Raw genomic sequence first — 20,601 nt, 5'->3', positions numbered from 1 at the left:
AAAGAAAGAAAGAAAGAAAGAAAGAAAGAAAGAAAGAAAGAAAGAAAACTATTCCAAAGACACAAGACTGAGAGGGAATTTCTATAAAGGCAGGTGTCAGGTGATGTATATTTATTACACCTGAAGGAAGGTGTAAAGTTACTGTGTTTTATTTCTGAATCTTGCGGTGAAGTAGTTTTGGCTTTGAATTTTAAAGCTGACATCTGTCATGAAATTTTTATGTGAAGAAAGGGAGTATTTATCAGCCAGTTTTCTACCCAGGATTCACCATCCTTATTTTGTGGCAGCAAAAAAAAAAAAAAAAAAAAAAAAAAAATTACAGTGAAGAAGATAAAGCATTAAGTATTTTAATTATATTAATTAAAGAGAGGAAACAAGGCCATAGTCATGAATTTAGAAGGTTCACAGACTTCCACTTCAAGGGCAGTCTTTGGTGCTAGAAGCAGTTTAAAATGGTGGAGAAATCTGCAGCCAGAACTGAATATTACAGAGAAGTAAGAACAAAACCAAAGGCTGTACCTCGAAGACACTTTTACTACTGGCTTCCAGTGAACTCCAAAACACAGCAATTCCTCTCCTGCAGGTGGAAGTATGCCCAGCGTTTCTTGATAACTGTGCTTACCATCAACTAAACTACAGGGCAACTGGGGACGTGCTGTCAATTGGTCTTTTGAGCTGCTCCCACAGAGAGGTCCTGATGTCTTGGAGGAATTGGGACACCTATCACACAAGGGTGCTCCCTCAGGTTCCTCGAGCATCCCTTACCACATAGAAATCATGGTGCATTCAAATCTTTTCAGGTCCCTGTAATAGCAGTAGCCCTTTCTTTGCTTTCTGTCTAATGCAAAAATAGGTTTCTTTTCATATTTTATAGTCATCATAAGTTAATATGCAGTATACAAACCTCTAGAGAGAAAAGCTGAGTTACAAAAGAAAATGAAACTGCCATCCTGAATTCTGTGGAATTAACCAAATTTCCCCTTCTACATAAGGGGCAAGATTGTAGATATAAAATGCAAGTTACTGAGACAGTGTGTATTTGTTGAAAAAGCAAGTGACACTCATATATGACAGAGATGTGTATCTATCTGGATGTTGCAAATCTGCCAAACCTCAATCTGCATAATCGCTTGGTTATTTATATAAGCAACATAAAATGTAGTTCCAGTTAGGGTCTTGTTTCTGCTAGCAGATACTTAATAATAGTAAATCAATATCACATGTATGCTGAAGAACTCTTTCTGAAGATTTTTGTGTGTGTGTGTGAGATTACCTGAAAAGTTTTGTCATTAAATAAATAAACTAAGACTGTGGGAGGAACTCAGTTTTCTCTCACATTCAGTGACTTTCAGTACCAGTGACGTGTGCTAATCTGAAATACAGAAAGATAGCTTTTTTCCTTAAAAGTCAAATTTGCAAAATCTCCTTGGATTTAAGCACTTAGCAGAGCACTTTGATGAGGTTTACAAAAGGATTGTAAAGTATCGGCTCTAACCTTTTCTAATTTTCTTTCATACTTTGTGCTGTTACCTCCTGGCCTTTGGATACCTGTTCCACTTCTTGTACTCACAGTCCCTTACCTGATACAGCAGCTCACCTCCATTCCCAATTGGCTCTGGAATTTCTTGCATCATAAGACAATTCATATTTCCAGTTCTTTGGATTTAGAGGGCTCATTAAGTTTCAGTGAGATTTAGATACCTACATTACTCAATAATTTTAGAACATTGTAGATGTTGTAGATACAGATTGTAGATATCTGAAACTGCTACTACAGAAGCACATCCCATTTACTTTCTTTGTAGATTTTGCTCCTGAATTTCACAGGTTATTTTTGAAAATGGGAGTAAGGTTGTTTTAGTTGTTTTTGCAAGTTATATTTTTTGTTATTACAGATTTTAGGAAGCAAGATTGGACTAGCAGAAGCAACCAGTTCTCAAGGTTTACTCTTCATTTAAGAACATTTAAAGTAACATTACCTACATCATAATGTGCATGTGTATTGTTTGACAGTATATTAATAACTACGAAGACAGGAAAGGAAATCAGCTCTTGGGTATTTTTAGATTGGGTATTTTTTTTTTTTGAAATACTACATTCAAAAAGCAATGACACACTAGTGACCCTAGAACTGTTTTTTTAAAGAGTTCCACTGACAAATAATTTTGACTAAAAAAGTGGGAGCTGCTCCTAGGAACATTAAAAATGCTTCTAAACAACAGCTACTTCAGACTTGCAAAGCCAAATGTTGTGAATTTTCATTCCAAAGAGTCATTTTCATGTAGAAATTAATCAGTTCCTTAAGAAAGAAGAATGGTTAACTATCCTGAAGCATTTAATTTCAGATAAAAACAAAATGCTTTCTTTGAAGCCCATAGAAACAGTTTTGCAGATGTTCAGATCGGTCATGGAAAGAACTCTGCGTGCATCTCACATGTAGCTCATTCCAACATGAGCTGCAGTTTACAACTGTAGAGAGAATTTGGGTATATAAAATAAATAAAGAGGGGGACAAGAGTTGTGCAGATGGTGTAAGAGATCAATACTGTAACTTCAGAGAGAGGAAAAACTATTTTGTATATTTTTTACATTCCCAGCTAAACCGTTTTTTCTGCTCTGTATGGCTGATAACTATACAACAGAATTCAGACCTGGGAAGCAGGTTTGTGCCTCCTGTAGAAAGGTATTAATGATATCTGAGAGCAAGTTTTGCACCCCAAGTCTTTATGGATTTTATGGGACTATTACATGCATTTTCCTTCCTGTGATTACTGATGAAACATGCAAAATCAAGTATGTTATGATTTCAGAGGTTTGAGCAGAATAAAATGTGAAATTTGAGTTTGCTGCATTCTTTTTAGTGGGGTGGAGGAGAATGAAGCTTTGAGTGAACTATGATGGTCTGTTCATGTGTAGCTGAAACATGCAAGTACCTATTCTCCAAGACTACTCTATATATGAAATGTGAAAATTTTGAACAAGATTATTTTTAAATCCCTTCAATGAATAATACCAAAGAAAGATTAGTAGCCAGCATTGCTTTGGTAGTTCAAGGTTTAAAGAGAGTATGACAGTAAATAACTCTCTGTTGACTAAGAAACCTATCAGAAGGACATGAGAGGCATACCAGAAGGTTGGAACCTCCTGTTACTATTTGCAACAAATGCCATTTCTGTCTCATTCAGAATAGAAGACTTAAAAATTCTGAAATACCTAGATATGGTCAATTTTTACCACCATAACTTTTAAATTTCCTGTGCTGTGGCTTTTAACAGGCTAAATTTTGTGGGAACATACAAAGATTTGTCAGCAGAAGGAAAGTACAGTTCATAAGTGTATTAAATGCTAGTTACTCCATGTCTAGCATCTCTGCTTATGAGAAACAATTACTGCAGTAACAAACTGTAGTAAGGCTTCGATGCCAGCATCAGTGGAATAATCTGCAGGCACCAAGCAGTGTTTTAGAAAAGACTAAGGACTCCAGACTTTGACATTTCTCTTGCCAAACTTAAAAGACTTTGTTTAAGAAAAACACTATTTAAATTCCAACATCCTTTAAGACGTCTGAGAAGTGCCACCCTCTAGTAAAGAGACTGTAAATCAGAAACTATTTTATGAAAACATTCCAGCTTTTACTTAAAAAGGTGTCTTCTTCGCAGCATGTTTTTAGAAATTTAAGAATTCGTTCTCTCAAATCAAGTTATGCTGAGAGGTAAAATCGAATTATGAAGAGCTTTAGTTTTTGTTTTGTTTTGTATATGAGGTTGCTTTAGATGTTGTTGTTGAAGGGACGTTTTCCATTTGTCTTGGTTCTGCAATTCAACACTGATGCAGTTTTAATCCTTTGTCTGCATCCACAAGAACTAAACATATTTTTCTGTAATCAAAAGCTGAGATTCCTACCTAATGAGGAAATTACAGCTAGTAGATGCTTTCCAGAAAAACAGCAAATATCATGAAAATCCTATTAAGCTTAAGAATTTTTCATTTGGGGGACACTAAAACATCTGTCCACCTGCAAGCAAGGACTCCGTGACCCAGCCTCATCCTGCCCTGCCCTTTTCACTGAAATACAACCCTGTAGAGCACACACCAGTTTTTTGCTGTTTGCCCTTTCACACTCCTTGAAATTTCACTCAGTTTCCCTTGGCTGCAGTGCTGTCCTCCACCTCCTGGCTAAGTTGCTGTGTAGTAGAGGTTTGACGCATGCTCTTGCTATGCTACTATGTCAATGAGGCCACGGCGACTGGGGGTGAAGTGTTGTCCGAGCATCAGCACTCAGGGAGGTGAGGACTGTTCCCGTGCTCCCGCGCATCTTGCAGACCAAAGGGCTCCTGGCAAGAGCAAACGCACCGGTGAGTACGTTGTGTCTAGCTGAAATGTGTGCAGCAAATTCTGGCTGAATTTATGTCTCAGTTCCCTCCTTTTTCAAACCTTTTCAATAAACTAGATAAGATGCAATTAACAACAGAAAGTCAGATAAGATGCCATTAACAGCAAAATTTGGCTTAGAGTTTTGATAAGGAAGGGTATCGTTCTCTATTTTCTTATGTGGTCAAGAAGTTTAAGCAGAAATTCCTGTTGCTTTGGTCTAGTGAAAGCGTACCGTGTATAATGTTGCAAGGAATGACCCAAGGGATGGAAGAGAAATATCGTTTTGTATTTCCATTTTCTGTACAAAACATTATAGCCTGGCTGCTGCTTTCTGCTGCTCTGGCTGAAATCTGGAGTAGTACAGCATTAGTAGAGGCACTCCAGGTTTGCCTCCAATGTAGCTTCATACAATACTAGTTTAGAGCCTTATCTTTTCATGTGATTTTAAAAACAATCTGCAGCCATCAGTTTTGAGCTAGTAATATTATTTCTAGGACTGCACCAGGTGAATTTACATAACCATTTCACTTCTGTTACCCAGAAGTATGCATTTTGAATCTGACAAAGCACTGATAAGCACCCTGTTGCTTTGGGCACAGAAAAACTCAATGAGCTGGGACTGAAATGAGGAGTTTCATCTTTAGTAGAAGTGGGTTTGCCACCAGTTCTGTATCTTATAGAAACTGAGGCAGAAGGTGGCCGATGCATGACTCTGTCTTGCAATATCTTCAAAAGTTTCATTTATTTCCTGTGATAGCAGAGTGAAAGGGAAACCTCTGATGGAAAATCCTGATATTAACAGTTAATGAATGAGAGATGTGATCACGTTCTGCAGTGGGAGCCCTTTGCACACACTTCAGAGAGTGGAGGAGGTCCAGCAGCCTTCAAGACAAGCCAGTAGCAATGGCTTATTTCCTTTAAATAGAAAAAGGAGAGCTTTTAGACAGCATCAGATCCTTTGACAGGACTACAGCAAAAGAACACAGGAATCGGGGTCTTCCTGCCAGAAAACAATGAGAAAGGCACCATGCACAGAGATCTGTGCTCCACTCCTGACAGGCTACTTCAACACACCTTAGAGAAAATGCTTTCTATTTTATGAGTACCAATTTCTCACTCTGAAACAGAAGGGTAAGCAATTAAATTAGTTTTATTTGTGATCGTGAAGAAGGTGTTTAAAAGGGATGCTGTGATCAGTCCTGCATCCTGGAGGTGCTAGGAGAAGGAAAAGACTTAGAGAACAAGTGGGAGAGCTCAGTTGAGGTTTGTTCACTTATAACAAAATTGTTTCTTAGGGCTGGAATCTGGATGACAGCACTGCTGGGTTAGCAAAACTGTGGCACTCTGCCCTATATGTGTGTCTCTGGCATGAAAAGGTGAAGAAAGGAGTCAGGAATATCAGCTGCAGGAGAAGGCTTTCTCTTCTTATGGCTGGTGTTTGATAGGGAATGGATTTTGAAAATGAGGGGAAGGTCCTTGTTTTTAGTAGTTTTTTATTATTACTATTTTTATTTTTTTTATTATTTTTTTTCCTCCTAAAATATTGTTGATAATTCTGTAACAGTGGTATCTTTGCAGCTTCCATGCAGGGATGGAGTGGGAGATTTTGTCATTTGCAAATGATGGCTCACAGCTTTTAAAATGGGGTTTTCATATGTCCTTAAGACTTACTAACCATGGCTGATTACGTCTAGGAAAGATCAGAAAGGTGTTGAATTATTTTCTGATGTTTCTTGACTTCTCATTTCCAAGACTGAAAGCCACAGACTTGCAAAAGTCAGCGGCAGCTTTGCTTAAGCCAGCATTTCTGGCCTCCTCACACAAAAAGCTCTTAGCCTACACTTAATTTCAAACACAGTCTCAGGACTTATTGATTTCGTAGCCTGCAACGACATTCTTGTGCTATGGGGAGGAAGGGACTTACCTGTTAGTCTGGTCTGCCTCTCACTTCTTCCTCTTGACGAGGCATTGCTATAACATCTGGGGTAACTTTCAGATAATTATGAGCTTATCTTCATGAATTGATCTTCATTTTAAAGAAGCTGGTGTGACAGCAGTTTTTGTCAGATTCAGTATGAACCAGAAGGAATTTTCCATCCCTGGGTAAGGCAGAGCGAGGCGGAGAGCAGTGCAGGACTGCACATCCCACGAGCGGCACGTCACTTGTGGACATCCACCTCCAGTGCCCGCCGGGCCAGCTCCCAATAGCAGTGCAAGTGAAAGACCTGCTCCAGAGTTACACCAAGGTAAATGCAGCCCCACCATCCTGAGCCCCACCATAGAAGGCCACATAAAACCTTCACACACAAGAATTAAGAGGTTCGTAGCCACCATCCACACCCCTGTGTGGCATGATCTTCTTATGCCTTATTTATTGCTTTACTATAAGTGATGTGACACAGATTTGATACAGTATGAGGTCTGGTCCTGCAAATCGGTGCTCTCTGAATGTGCTTCAGCTTACTGCTGGTACACAAGTTGCAGTAATAAATGTGGCTGTGCCCTGGTAGGGTAAGTGATCTTGTTGACATGAGTTAGCTTGAGGGAACTCTTGTCTGTCTCAGTATCACTCCATCCAAATGAAATAGCTCAGATATCTCTGTGCTACCAGGCACTGTGTGGTGCAGAACTGGCAAGTGGAAAAGGCACAATTCAGTTATTCATGCTTTATATATTCCTGGAGCAGGGTCTGCCTATTCGGTGCTGAAACTGAAGGAATAAGACAACTAAAACATGTCTACAAAATACTCAGATCCAGCCTGTTTTTCAGCTGTAGCTTGCTTTCCAAAGAAAGTTTCAGTTGTTGTTTAAAAATATCAGCAAAAATGTTCTGAAAATACTGACTGATTTTGTGCCTTCTGCTGAAACACTTGAGTTTCAGAATCCCATCTTTCAGAATTCAACTAAACTATCCCAGCCAAGCACAGTCTGCTGAAAAGTTGATGCTCTCCACCCAAACAATAAAAAAAAAAAATGCTGAGGCTTCCTCAAGCATTTTTAAATTAAAGGAGTTTCTTTAAAGTGGTTTCCCGGGGAAAAAATAAAAATTAAAAAATTAAAAAGAACATTTAGAACATTTATGCACTTAGTATAACCCTGATCTGTGGTGTGATGGGTGCAGGTGTCTTGGAAGCAGAGGCAAGCTGGATGGAACAAACTTTGGAGATTTCTTTATTCACCAGCACCACACACCAAGGGATTTGCAGACCAAGAATTGCAAAACTGTAGCTTGCAAAGAATCATAAGTAACTTTGCGGTTTTAAGAGTTTTTGAGAGCATTTCCAGTCTTAATATCCATTGTAGACCCACGTTAAAATTTAGAGGTCAATTTGTTCAACAAAGAGCAATACCTGAGCTAGCTTTGAGGCTAGTTACCATGGGCAGTGCAGCCTCCACAGTGGTATGGGCTTTGACTGCAAGTAATGGAATCAAGGAAGGTTTATACAGCTGACAAGCTGTAAGAACCTGCACTTTGGCTGCAGGTAGTTTGGTAAATTTGGGTAGGTTCACATCTCTTGAAGTCTCATACTTCAAGACCAAAAGACAAACCTACAAATCAACCCTAACACACCATGTTGTGATTAAGGCCCAAAAGCAATGATTTAATCTCTCTGAGCCTAGTACACCAGAAAGTTAAATATATCTTTCAGACCCCTGAAAATCAAGTTTTCCTCTACAGACTCAGAGGCTGTGTCCAGGTTTTAAAAGAGATTGACTCCAGAGAATCCTTACAGGGTCCTGGAATCTGATTTTCAAACAAGCGCCCAGTTGAGTACAAAACCTCTGTGGAAAACAGGCTTTAGAACACTTGGACCTTACGGTGAAAATGCTCAGTTTTGAGGCTCTGTAAAGATATCACAATTGACAGACTTGCAGCAACCTTTGGCAGCGTTAGCCAACAATCATTTGGGTGTTTTCAAAACAGATATGCAGCAGCTATATGGCTTTGGCATATTCTATTTGTTCCTTAGACAGTTTTGTTTTAAATTTAAGTGTAAAGCTGCACAAACAAGAATGAGTCTGCCAGTACCAACCGCAGAAGGACTCATCCGGAAGCTCAGGAATGCAGGGCAGTAGCCTCTGCTCTGTTTTCTCCTTCTCTGACCACTTCAGTCAATAGACCAAGTCATCTCCCATTGAAATGCAAAAAATTAGTAATATCTATTCCTCAATAGCACCTGCTAATTGCTGCTTTAGTGTGAATGTGAAATAATCAGGAATATGAGTAATTAGAATGATATCCTTTTATCTGGAATAGGCTGGTAAATTTAGAGAGCATTGTGAGATACTACCAAACCACAGCACAAGCAGCAGAGGGGACCGAAACTTGTTCACTAAGGTGCTTACAGTGCAGTGTTTGTACCGCATGGTGTTTCTGCTAGAAGTTTTCAGGGTTTCTATTGTAAATCGTGCCATGCTCACCAGGGCCTGTTTATTATCTCGTTTTATCAGTGTACATTCTGAATAATTCCTGTGGGCTAGACACTTTAAGCAGTAGACCATCTTGAGATTAACAAACGAGTTCTGATTTAGTTTAAGCTGACATAAGAGTGAAAAAATGGGCAACTGTCAAGCTAATTTATATCATCATAAAGCAAGGGCAGCGTGGCTCAAACTTTGTGTGAATTTAAACTCCTTCAATCCTAAATTCTGTTCCCAGTTTAACTATGATACAGTTAGAATAAACTCCAGTGATGTTTCTGTGGATTGCCTCTTATGTATATGGGCGCTGAATCATGTGCAGTTAGGAAGTTGGAAATAAAAGATTAATCTGAAAATTTTCACTGGGGTAGTTAATTGTGTAGCAGAATTATGTGTTTATTTAAACAACAACAACAACAAAAAAAAACAGTGGGAGCTTTCTTCCTTTTTTTTTTGGTTTTAGAAGTTATAGTTAAAATCAAGTAAATAATATGTGCTGAGATCTGTGCATGTCTTGGGAAGGACTTCACCACTACCATGACAAATGAATCATTTTGAATTACCTTTTGCTTGTTTGTGGTTGTTGTTGTTGTTGTTTTTTTAATAGTACACTTTCACTTCAGAGTAAAGAAATCTCTAACACAGAGGAGTTATACTAAGTCACTAAGTGCACTTCTAAATTACACTGATTTTTCCTTTGTAAAGTAAATATATGTAGATTTATACTTGGACTTTAATTCCTGTATTCTTGGTTAAAAATAGTCCTCTCAGCTCTGTTTATAAATGAGACCAAGATCAAAAACATAATTGATGATTGTAGATATTTATGTAGAATAAGTAGGGGGAAAAAATTGGACGTGAAGATTTAAGAAAAAGACTGCAACTTACAGAAAGGGAAGTCATATGAGAAGCGGTAACATCTAGATTTGTACATTAAAAATTAGTAAATTGAAAAGGATATAAATATTCACTTTATTAAAATGATTGAATTTAGTATGAGATTTGGCTCATTCTCTGTTGTAATTCAAAGAGAAGATGAGAGACCCACAGCTACAGTTCTATTCTACAAATGCTATAACACACTCACTGGAAATTTATATAATACTCAAATTTACCTGGTATTTCAGGGTATAAGAACAATTAGATTGTGTCAGTTCAAAGATTTGCCTGGTGCGATCTTTTGTATTACCTTTTTTTTTGATTCCACTTTTATTTTTGATTGACACACCATCCCAAGGCAATGAACTACACATTTAAATTTTATATTGCATGAAGACATGCTTCCTTTTCTTTCTTTGATATCCACTGCTTGATAGCTCTAGCACATGATCTTTATTCTTAAGAAATAATGAGTTAGCATTGTTGTATACAGAAACTATTTTAAATCTATGCCTGTTCTGGTTGCCTTTTGCTAGAACTATTCAAATTTTATTGCATCCTTGGGAGAAAGAATGAAATAATTTGAGAGTTGAGGGCTTAATTTATGATCACAAAAAAGTGAGATTCACCAGTGTTTTGTGAGGCAGTGTGTTTTGTTTAAAGAAAAATGTGTATCATCTTGTATATCTGCAGTAAGCAGTTCCTGTTAGATATGTATTTTTGCTGGAGGACTTTGTACAGGCTTCTAGAAAGTACAGTTCATCAGAGTCTGCTCTGAGCTGCTGCTCAGGGTGGAGATAAGAGAAAGAAGGAGAGTTGCACCTGAATCAGACTTTTGGACCCTGAGCCCTATCATGGCCTTCTGTTAGCAGACTAAAAGCCATTTTACCAGAAGCGAGGGTCTTTCAACCATGTCGAGTGCATGTACAAAAACCGCAGTGTAACATGCTGATGCTTTCACGGACATGTAAATGGTTTAGCACTGGCATTACACCAAGACATTACACGTTCAGCCCTGTGCAGCCGTGAGTGTCCCCTGCAGCTTATCTGTCCCATACAGACTCAAATTATAATTGAGATATTTAATCCTGGAAGCAAATTCTTGCTGAGTTCATCAACTTTTCTATCCTTGGACAGCACCAAAACCAATCAGATGCATTGTAGAGGTGGTGCATGTATGTATGCATGTATTTAAAAGTTTTTACATAAAAATGTAGCTTGCTTTCTGCCTGCTCAGAAAAGTAGGAGACTAGAAAAGTTGTTGCTCTGTCCAGTGACTGGGCTTCAGAAACATGCTCTGTGTGAACTGAACTAGCAGCTTTAGTGAAAATTAGAAGTGAAAAATGAAGGAACAACATCACTGATTTCCATTTTTTGGTGCTTTCTCTTCCATTCCATGCTTCTCGTAGCATGTCTGTTGTCCTGCCAAGACTTAAACATATCAGAATGTCGTTAAGTGATTGCCACAGAAAAAATAGATACCAATGCATCTTATGAAACATTTGTTGCATAATGTACGTGTACCATCATTACTAATATTAATGTTTCCACTTCTTGTGGCTACAAGCTGTGTGACACCTTGTGTGCTTGATTGATGGAGTCTGCACTCATGAAGACTCCCAAGACAAATACTGTGTGGGTATATGTGTGACTTTGTGGGCTGCAGAATAAATAACAGGTAGACTTCAGGCTTTGTGGCCTCAGACTCGATGCTTTCACATGTTGGCCCAGCTAGGCCTTCATTCCTTGCCCTTAAAAGGCCAGATCCTGCCTCCGATAAGAACTTCCCCTACCTCCCACTTCTAACCCAAACAGTCCCCAAACATTCCCCGCCTCCAGGTAGGTACAGCCGTACCTCTGGTCTGACTCCTGCTTCTCAGGATTCTTCTCCTGGACTCAGCCCTCACTTCTCACTGCTTCACTCCCATCTGCTTCTACCTGGGCAGTATTAAGTCATCAGGAAACTCCCACCTTGGTAGAATGGATCAAAGTGTGAGTGATTAAACAAATGTGCAAAGGGTTGAACAGATGTGCTGAGAGGAATTTGTTGGAAGAAAAAGCTCATTTTTTGGTTACTTTTTTTTGTTCTGTCTCATAAATACCTCTTTTGTGTCCCTTTTATTTCCTGTGCTTCCCAGCTATATTGAACAATGAGTGTTGGTTACAGCAATCTTGAAACTTCTTATAGGATCTCATAAGGACAGGCACCAGGAGCAAGAGATGGACAGGGAAAAGATAAGCTACTTTGCCCAATGTGGGTGATAAGTTTACACAGTGAAAAAGCCACCTGTTCATCTTTGACTCATTCAACAAAGAAGTCACGTCAAATACCAACCTGAAAAATTCCTGGTAAGTGATTAAGCCCCGAAACAATAGCATATTTCTGCCTCTTGATGCTGTCAGAAACCACAGGTACACTCATTGAAATTCTCCCTTTGATACTTTGACATCAAGAGTAATTTTGATCAAAAACCAGAGAAATTACCCCAAACATATTCATGCTAAAGGAGATTCTTTGTTTTGGTCTTTAGTTGCCCTCAGAACCTCTGCACTGTGTTTGAGATGTCAAAGAGTTACAGCTAAATTAAAACAAATGCATTCCAAATGTATTTAATTACAAAATCACACTGATTTGGACAGAGAGTACTTTTCTGGAACTTGTTCTGATTTAAACCAGAAAAGAGCTCTGGTCACGCTGAACAAACTAGGACAGCAGATAGATGTGGATTTGTCTATTTTGCAGGTCTGCATTGTGCAGAGATCATAGTAGATGACAACCTGCCAATACTGAAGGTCTTTAAATCGGTGAAAATTAAGAGCAGATATTTTGCCTGCAAGTAACAAAATACTTAATCAAATAGCTTCTGCAGAAGATTATCATTTTTAGGTTCATTTTTCACATTTCTGCTGTATGATATGTATTTAACTCTTTGTGTATGTGATGGAATTCCTTCATCTACATTCACACATTGCTTGATTTTCGAAATCCTCTAGTGGTCTTTAATGCTTCACTGTTGAGTACTAGCTTGATATACCTTAAAAAGGGATATGATTTTCAGTGAGTGCTGTGCAAGAAAACAAAGATCGTGGTGCTATGCAAGTAAGCAAAAAGAGTATTTTGCTACCAACCTTTTGTCCTCTTTATGATTTCTTATGTTGGATCCTTAAGAAATCAATAGTCACTCTTGGAAAACTAAACACTCAAATGCGGTCTTTTACATGATACTTGGATAGTGAAGAACTCTGGAAATTTTCAAAAGACTCCAAACATATTTCAACTGGACAGTGTTTAGGAATTGTTTATGTTTTCCACCGATACATGAGCTTTTCTGGCTAGTGTCGATGTGAACGCTTGTGCAGAGCAAACGAAGTTCCCAATTATGGCTCTTTATTGTTTCTGACTCTGTAGGTCCTTCACTGAATAAGTTCCCTTCTGTGTTCTGAGCAATGCACCATCCCAGCCCAAGGTGATGTGCCCTCAGAGATTTTGAATCACATCTTTGTATTTGCTTGTAGCTGGTTATCACCAAGAAAAGGGCAAATCATGTCACTCATGTAACTAATTGATTTAGTAAGAATGTTGGCTAATAGTCATGCTGATTATTAGAAGTGTTGATTTTCAGAAAGGTCACATGGCAGATTTTCACAAGCTTACAACATCTGATGACGCTAACATATATGGCCCAGGCTTTCTAAAAGAGTTTTCCTCCTCACTTTAGCCATTCCTCTGAACATGGCCATTTAATCTGATTCCTAAATAGCTGTTTGAAAGATAAAAATGCTCAAACTGAATGTTACTGGCTAAAAACTGAATAATGGGTGTTAAGCTGATTTTGTGTCCTCGGAGTTCTGGCAATTTTCAGACAAAAACATTTTTTTCTTAGGGGAACATTTTTTTCTTAGGGGAGGGAAATTTTTCAGCTGAAAATGTCAGCCAGCCCTCCGCTCCCCAGCACTCTGACCAACTCTGCCAGGAACCTTGGTGATGTTCTGTCCATGACTCAGAAAAGCACTTTGCAATTATACAAACAGCTACTATTATTGTTCTAGCTACATGGCAAGCCATGAGAGCATTGCAGTACTAGTGAAGTGTACTGCAACCTGCCAGACAGTGTGGAGGGCATCTCAGCCATTTTTTGTCCTTTGGTCTTTGTGGATCCCAACATCATGTAATCACAAGGCTAAAATGGGGGGCCTTAGGGATGGAAATATGGCAAATACCTAAGTTTCGGTGCATTAATCAACAATCAAAGTGGCTGCTCCCTGTGGCCCAGCTTTTTATTAGAAGGGACCTAGGTTCTGAGAAGTATTTCAGTGGAGCATTTCTGAGTTGGATCTTCCTCTGCTCCTTCGCTATCTATCCTGTAGAGCTCTTATAAAAAAATTGTCTCCTCTTGATTCCACAAAGCAGCTTCCCAAATCTTCTGTTAGGCTCACAAAATATGATTCTTCTCACCTGACCTAAGGTGCTTGCAGGTCTAAACCATAAGTAGTCATTGGGCTCTTTTACAGGCAGTAGACAATATCCCAGGGAGTTCAGCTGATTGTATGTGAAACCTTCAGGGTGAGAAGCATCTCATGCTAAGCTCCCTGTCTAGGTGTCTGTGAGGTACAGAGGGTGTTTGAAGGAACCACATGCAGGTCCTTACTTCTAGACATTGACACCTGATCAACACAATCCCTCCCAGGGCAGGAGTGTTGAGATGATTTTCCTGGAAGATCCCTGTGTTACAGCAAGCTTACAGCTTAGGTGGGGATGTGCAGTGTGACAACTGTCTGCAGTTGTCCTGTGATCTCTTATTAATTTAATTTTCCAACATAGACTGCATCACTGGTCTTCTCTGCTAGCTTCTTTCTGTAGTCAGTGACCATGGTCACTGTGTTCAGATGGAGACTTTTGTGGACAGCTGTGCCAACAGTACAAGTAGCTTCTAGACCACACTTGTTCATCCACAGTTGCTTACAGACCTATCAAAATAACAAACATCCTCAAATCTAGCTTTCCAGAGTAAGACTAGGGATTTTGAGGAAAAATTGGGACTGAGTAGATGCACTTGATCTGCAATCCTGTTTCATCCTACTGCCTTGCTACTAAGTCATATGACTAAGGCAAATCAGTTCTCCTTCCTGAACCTTCCTTATCTGTAAAACAGGGGAAAGGAGGCTGACTTCCGATGCAAAGGCAGTGGGAGATCAGTGGGAGATTAGTAGTATGTGCAAGCAATTTTTGATATCCTGATTGAAGTCAGGCACAGTGTTTGTGATAATTCACGGAGTCAGCAAAAAGTATCCTCTCTAACTCTCTCAGTTGTACACGTTTTTTGGGTACACCATGGTGGACTTTGAGGACACTGGTGAGATTTAAGTGCATTGATGTGCTCACTCTACTGGTGTGACTAACACAGAAAAAAAAAGTTGTATGACTATGTTAATTTATTCACTGGTATTAATTAATAGCATCTTTAGTGGTAATAGTTTTATGTTTTAATTCTGGCAGAACCGGGGTGGTATTGGCAACCATGGACAACTTCATGACACCACTGAGCACCATCAGTGACCTTGCGCTTCAGCACAGCAAGGAAAAGCTCCTCCACAGCAAGGTGAGAGGGCCCTCCCGGCGCAAGCGGGAGTTCATGCCAGATGAGAAGAAGGACAACATGTACTGGGAGAAGAGGCGCAAGAACAATGAGGCGGCTAAGCGCTCACGGGAGAAGAGGCGTCTCAATGACTTTGCCATGGAAAGCCAGCTGGCTGCTCTCAGCGAGGAGAATGCCATCCTCAGGACAGAGCTGCTGTCCCTGAAGCTGCGCTTTGGGCTCATCAGCCCAGACACCAGCACCTACCAGGGCCGCTCCCTCCAGGACTTCCTGGGAATTTATTTCAGAGGGCACAAAATAGCCTCCCCATTCCCCGAGGTGGAGCCCTTTGCTGGAGATTCCTGCCTCTTCACAACAAAGAGCTTTGTGCCAAAGGTGCTGGAGCCAGCTGACTTTTCATGCAAAACCTTTGACTCATCCAGCAACATCCTTGGCTGTGATGCAAAGCCGGTTCCTATGAACACACCTGACCTTCACCAGCCAAAGAGACTTGATTCAGCCTTCAGATCCACAATTTGCTCTCCTTTCCTCGATTACAACTGCCCCAACAAATATTCTTTCCATTTGCCTTTCTCAGGCAGTGCCTGCTTCTTGTCCCCTTCTCCCAGTCCAGCAGAGGTGAACAAGGAGAGCACCACAGCTGTCTCAGATGAAGATGATGAGCAGCAAGTGCCCAAAACTTCCCTACCCCCATATAGTTTGCCCTGCCCTTCAGAAGATCATCCTAAGGGCCGAAGCTATTCTGCTCTGCCTCACAAACTCCGGATTAAGACCAAAGCCCTCAGTGGCTCAGAGGAGAGTGGCCTGGACTCCCGCTAAGGGAGAAGAGGAAGAGCCTCCTTGGGAGCCTCCTTGGGGGCCGATGGTGAGACCTTCCAATGACATGAAAGGTTTGGAAGGAGGGGGTGGGAGGGAAATGGCTTATATTTCAAAGAAGGCAATAATTTTATCTGTTTTGCATATATGATAAGGGAGTTTATAAAGCTGGGCTGCATTACTAAAGAACAACTGCAGCTGGTCATTAGGTCGACATTCCTGTACGGAACCTGCTAGACCCCACAGTTGCTGGGTAAGTCTCAGCTTCACCTGGCTGCTCTGCTCAGAAACTGAACTAAAATTTGAGGTGTGAAGGGATCAGAGGCAGGAAGATGCTAAGACAGTGGAGGTGGTGCCCACACCATGTAATGCAATAGTGTTTCCACAACATGACTACAGCTTCTTGGAGTAATTCCCTTTTAAACTGACCATTAAAATTCCATTTTCATTCCCTTTGCTTTGTCATCACCTTCATCATCACTAATGAGGCAAAAGTTTTAATTGTTTGTGCTGAAACTGTTGATGGAAACAGTTTCAGACCCTCCAGTCTAGAGCAAGAAAAAGGAATAGTGATAAAAAGAGAGAGGTCTGAGTGCAGAACCTAGTCCATTTTATTCTTGCTTCATCGTAATTTATCTTCAGAGGCAATGAACTCTTTTTTTCTCTTTGACTAGAGACAGTGTGGTCCAGAAGATAAAGTTAGTTTCATTTGTCTTTGCAACAGGTATCTTGGAGGACTAAATTTTTTTTTTTTTTTTTTTTTTTTAATGAAATGCAAAATATATCTTAGTTTTACTTCTTTCTTTGTAAAAAAGGCATTTTCAAAAATGATACTTCTGTATTTGGAATTTGCCTTTATAAAACATGCACTTAACTTTAGCTGAGCTAACTGAAAAGTTTCCCTATTTTGAAATGAATCACAATTTATTTTTTTAAGAGCAAAATTAACATATTGTTAGCACAATTGTTAACAAACTGAACAGAAAACATTTCAACATTTTAGATTTTCTAATATTTTAAAAAATATATTATTTTACTGGCTTTAAATGCAAGTGAGCATCTCAGTCAATACCTGTTTGCTTATATTACTCAAGGTAAACCTTGACTGGCCCAGTACTGGATTCACGTTGGATGAACTGATCAATTATTTCCATTTACCACACTGTGAAAGCTGGAGAGACCAAACTGGAGACCTAGCACAGAAGATTCCTCTTGTGCTTCAGTGCCTGGCAGATTTGCAGCACTCAGAAATACTAGAGGATTATAATAAGTGTGATCTTTTGGGTCCCTGCTGGCACAGAGTATGCAGCACCACTGTAGGAGCTGCAGATATGGAACAGAATGGGCTGGACTTCCTAAAAACTGTAAAGGCCACATTGCTGCTTGAGGGACCTTCTGGATATGTAGGCACTGATCTCCATCCCTGGAGGAAGTACCTGTGGCAGGAAGGGAGAAGTCCAGCATGCCCTGTGAGTGGATTCCCTTTTGTGGGGATAAGGCAACCAGCTCACTCCTGGCCCGAGGCTCCCCTGTGTTGTCTGGGCTGTGGGAAATGCTCCCTCCCAGCAAAAGTGTGCATGGAGACGCTGGGAAGCATTGGCAAAATATCTGGCTTTCTTGTGGAAAGTCCTCAGTTCTGGTACTGAGTACTGAAAGTATTCCAAACTGGTACTCAGTTCTCCCACAGTGCTTCTGCTCTGACTCCAAGCATCCAAGGTCTGTTGGTGCTGGGACACTTCTATCATTGTTTCTACCTTAGTTATCTATTCCTGGTGATGGGAGTTTCCACCCTGTCCTTCAGGAGACTGCTCTGATCCATATCTCCAGACTTTGATATCAAATGCCTTCAGGTTCAGCCCCGTTCCCTTTTTAAAGCATTTTGCTCCCTTTTACCTGTGTACACGCTGCATGTAATGTATGTATGCCTTGGGGTTTCTGCTCTGACACTTCCCCTGTTCATCCTGTCTTCCTACGACTTGGTTTTTGGGAAAGTCTGCGCTGCAGCCATGGCAGTGAGTCAGGGTAGCATTGTTCCCCTGCAGGACTGAACCCTGACCATGTAGCACAAGCCTATCACATCCATATTGATGGAAAAGCTGCTCTGCCTGCTCAGCCCTGCTGGATAATGGACAATGAAGGTGGGAGCTCAGCCTCAGCTTAGACACCTGGGAGTCTGCTTTGCTGGCTCTGCTGTTCAGAGTACTGCCCAGTACTGCGACGTGTCACACTGTTCTCACTAGCATGTCAGGCTCTGCAGAATAAGGATAACTGTCAAGAGTATTTTTCTAGAAAATGTTTTTATAGCTAACACCAATAATGCACCAACAGTAAGACAGTGTAAAAGGAAAAGAAATGCTATCTGACATGGGATGTAGAAATCCCTCATATTGGTTTGGAAAAGAGGTCCCTTATTTGTGGAGGGGGACTGGGACTGCTGGGGCTGTTCAGCCTGGAGAAGAGGAGGCTCGGAGAGATCTTATCAATGTCTGTCAATAGCTGAAGGGAAGGCACAAAGAAGATGGAGCCAGGTCTTTTCAGTGGTGCCCAGTGCCAGGACAAGAGGCAGTGAGCACAAACTGGAACACAGGAGGCTCTGTCTAAACATCATGAGGCATTTCTGTACCATACAGGTGACTGAGCAGTGGCACAGGCTGCCTGGAGATGTTGCAGAGTTTCCCTCCTTGGACAGTCCAATTAAGATGGTCCTGGCCAACCTGCTCCGGGTGGCTCTGCTTGAACAGGAGTTGGACCAGATGGACCCAGAGGTCTCTGCCAACCTCAGCCATTTTGTGACTCTGATTCTATAATGTAAACTGTACGTAGGGTGATGTGGGCAGCAGAGGAGTATCAACAGGTTATACCTAATAAAACTCTGTTTCCAGAAGTGATGTAAAGTGTATTGGCCTGTCTGTTGGGATTGTGTCTGCAATGAGACTTCCTCCTTGGGAGCAGCCAGCAGGATAGATGTGTCACTTGGAGGTAAGTCCTGCTCAGAAGGAGCACAGGTAGCTGTTACGAAGGGCATGGATCAAACAGGCTGTGGGGCACATACCTTTCAGATCCCTCTGCCTATAAATATCCTTTCCTTCTGTGTTTGGCCACATGCTTGCAGCAGGGCTACAGCTCTCCACCTTGGAGTCTTGCAGCTGCCATGCTGCAGATGAGCTACCGGTGTGACTCCCAGTGAGCATCAGCACAGCTGGCTGTCCATCTCAAGCACCATGGTGCTCAGGTTGGTGTGAGGAGCTGGTGGGTCTTCTTGCTTGTGGGTACCAAGGTCAAAGGCCCCAGGCTGGCGGCAGCATGAGGTGCAGAACGCTACTATACCTGCTGGCACGAGGGGAAACCAGAATGCTGCAACTGCTCTTCAGGTGTGAAACTTGCCATGGTGATGCTTGTAAATTAAAAGAAACCACAAGTGTGTCTGTTTCCTGTACTATCCCCCCGGTCCTCTCTTACCCTTAGAATAGGTAGAGACAGCCCAGAGCAAGAAGGTGGCTTAGACGTTACTTGGCTCGAAGAAGCCGCTTCCCCCTACTTCTGCCCTTCCCAGCCACCACCGGATCAGAGCAGGGCTCTCCTCTGGCTCCAAGCACCCCAGCGAGCTGTTGTCATGGGTAGGGGCAGCAGCCTGGTGCCAGGGCTGGGTGCTAGCGGGGGGGCATGGCCCATGGGGACCTGCAGTGCCCTGGACTCGCTGCCTCTGGTCTAACTCCGCAGGTCCAGAGGTGGGGAGCGAATGGAGCTCCACTGCGGATGGGGAGGCAACAAGCAATGCTTCCCACATGTGGCCAAGCCTGGAGCTGGGTGGAAGGTGATGGGAGCTGCTGGGCGAGAGGGCAAGTAGGTGGCAGGAGTGGTAAGTTGGGGCTCAAAATTGTGGTGAAGTGAGCCTGCCATAGCCCCACACCTCATATGTCTCTCTCCTGCTTGCAGCCCCTTCTCCACTGCTGCTTCCTCTCCAGAGTTTGCGTCTGGGGTATTCCCACTCCCTCCTTTTCCCCGTTGCTGTCTTCTCCTAGAGAGCTTCCTGCTGGCACCTGAGGCCTTCTCTGTTGGATACCCCATCCACAAATACGATAATGTCTTCAAAGAAGAGCCTTTATTGTACTGATTTTTTCAGATCATGAAAGCCACAGGGCTCACCTGGAAGAGGACTGGCCTATTTCTGCTTCAGCTTAGAAGTTAATTCATTAACCAGGCTTTGTTCCATGGTAATTTCAGGTAGTTTTCAAACTATTTAATTGCAGGGGTGAGTGTTATATTAGAAAGCAACTGTATGCATGTCTGAAGGGGGAGGCAAGGGAAGTATTTCAGGTTTTCCGAGGGCCAGGTGCATGGCAGGGGAAGGAAGCAGGGGCACTCTTCTGCTGCCCACCAGCTCTAGGCACTGGGGTTCACCCAGTTCAGTTTCACAGCATCAGTTTTGGGTGCGGAGAAACTCTAGAAGCTTTGCATATCCGACCTGAAAAACCACAGGGAGATTTTTATGGATAAAATTGGGCTCAGGCCC

The 20,601-nt window shown here is 41.4% G+C and overlaps 1 protein-coding gene across 3 annotated transcripts in view; it reads left to right on the top strand.

Annotated features, from left to right (window-relative positions):
• Positions 1 to 18,932, top strand: part of NFILZ (NFIL3 like basic leucine zipper) — a 21,008-nt gene extending 2,076 nt beyond the window's left edge. The window contains exons 1-3 of one of the 3 annotated variants that reach the window (XM_035348382.1): positions 11,475 to 11,514; positions 11,864 to 12,024; positions 15,173 to 18,932. In XM_035348382.1, the coding sequence (XP_035204273.1) occupies positions 15,195 to 16,091 (897 nt within the window). In that variant the 5' untranslated portion in view covers positions 11,475 to 11,514; positions 11,864 to 12,024; positions 15,173 to 15,194 and the 3' untranslated portion in view covers positions 16,092 to 18,932. Of the gene's footprint in view, positions 1 to 4,281; positions 4,356 to 11,474; positions 11,515 to 11,863; positions 12,025 to 15,172 lie in introns of those variants that run through there. The other 2 variants (XM_035348383.1, XM_035348381.1) reach the window with 2 other exon arrangements.
• Positions 18,933 to 20,601: the final 1,669 nt, after the last annotated feature.

This window comes from Oxyura jamaicensis, chromosome 28 (assembly GCF_011077185.1).
Source record: "Oxyura jamaicensis isolate SHBP4307 breed ruddy duck chromosome 28, BPBGC_Ojam_1.0, whole genome shotgun sequence".
Taxonomy (NCBI): domain Eukaryota; kingdom Metazoa; phylum Chordata; class Aves; order Anseriformes; family Anatidae; genus Oxyura; species Oxyura jamaicensis.
This window is presented reverse-complemented; position numbering and strand designations above follow the sequence as displayed.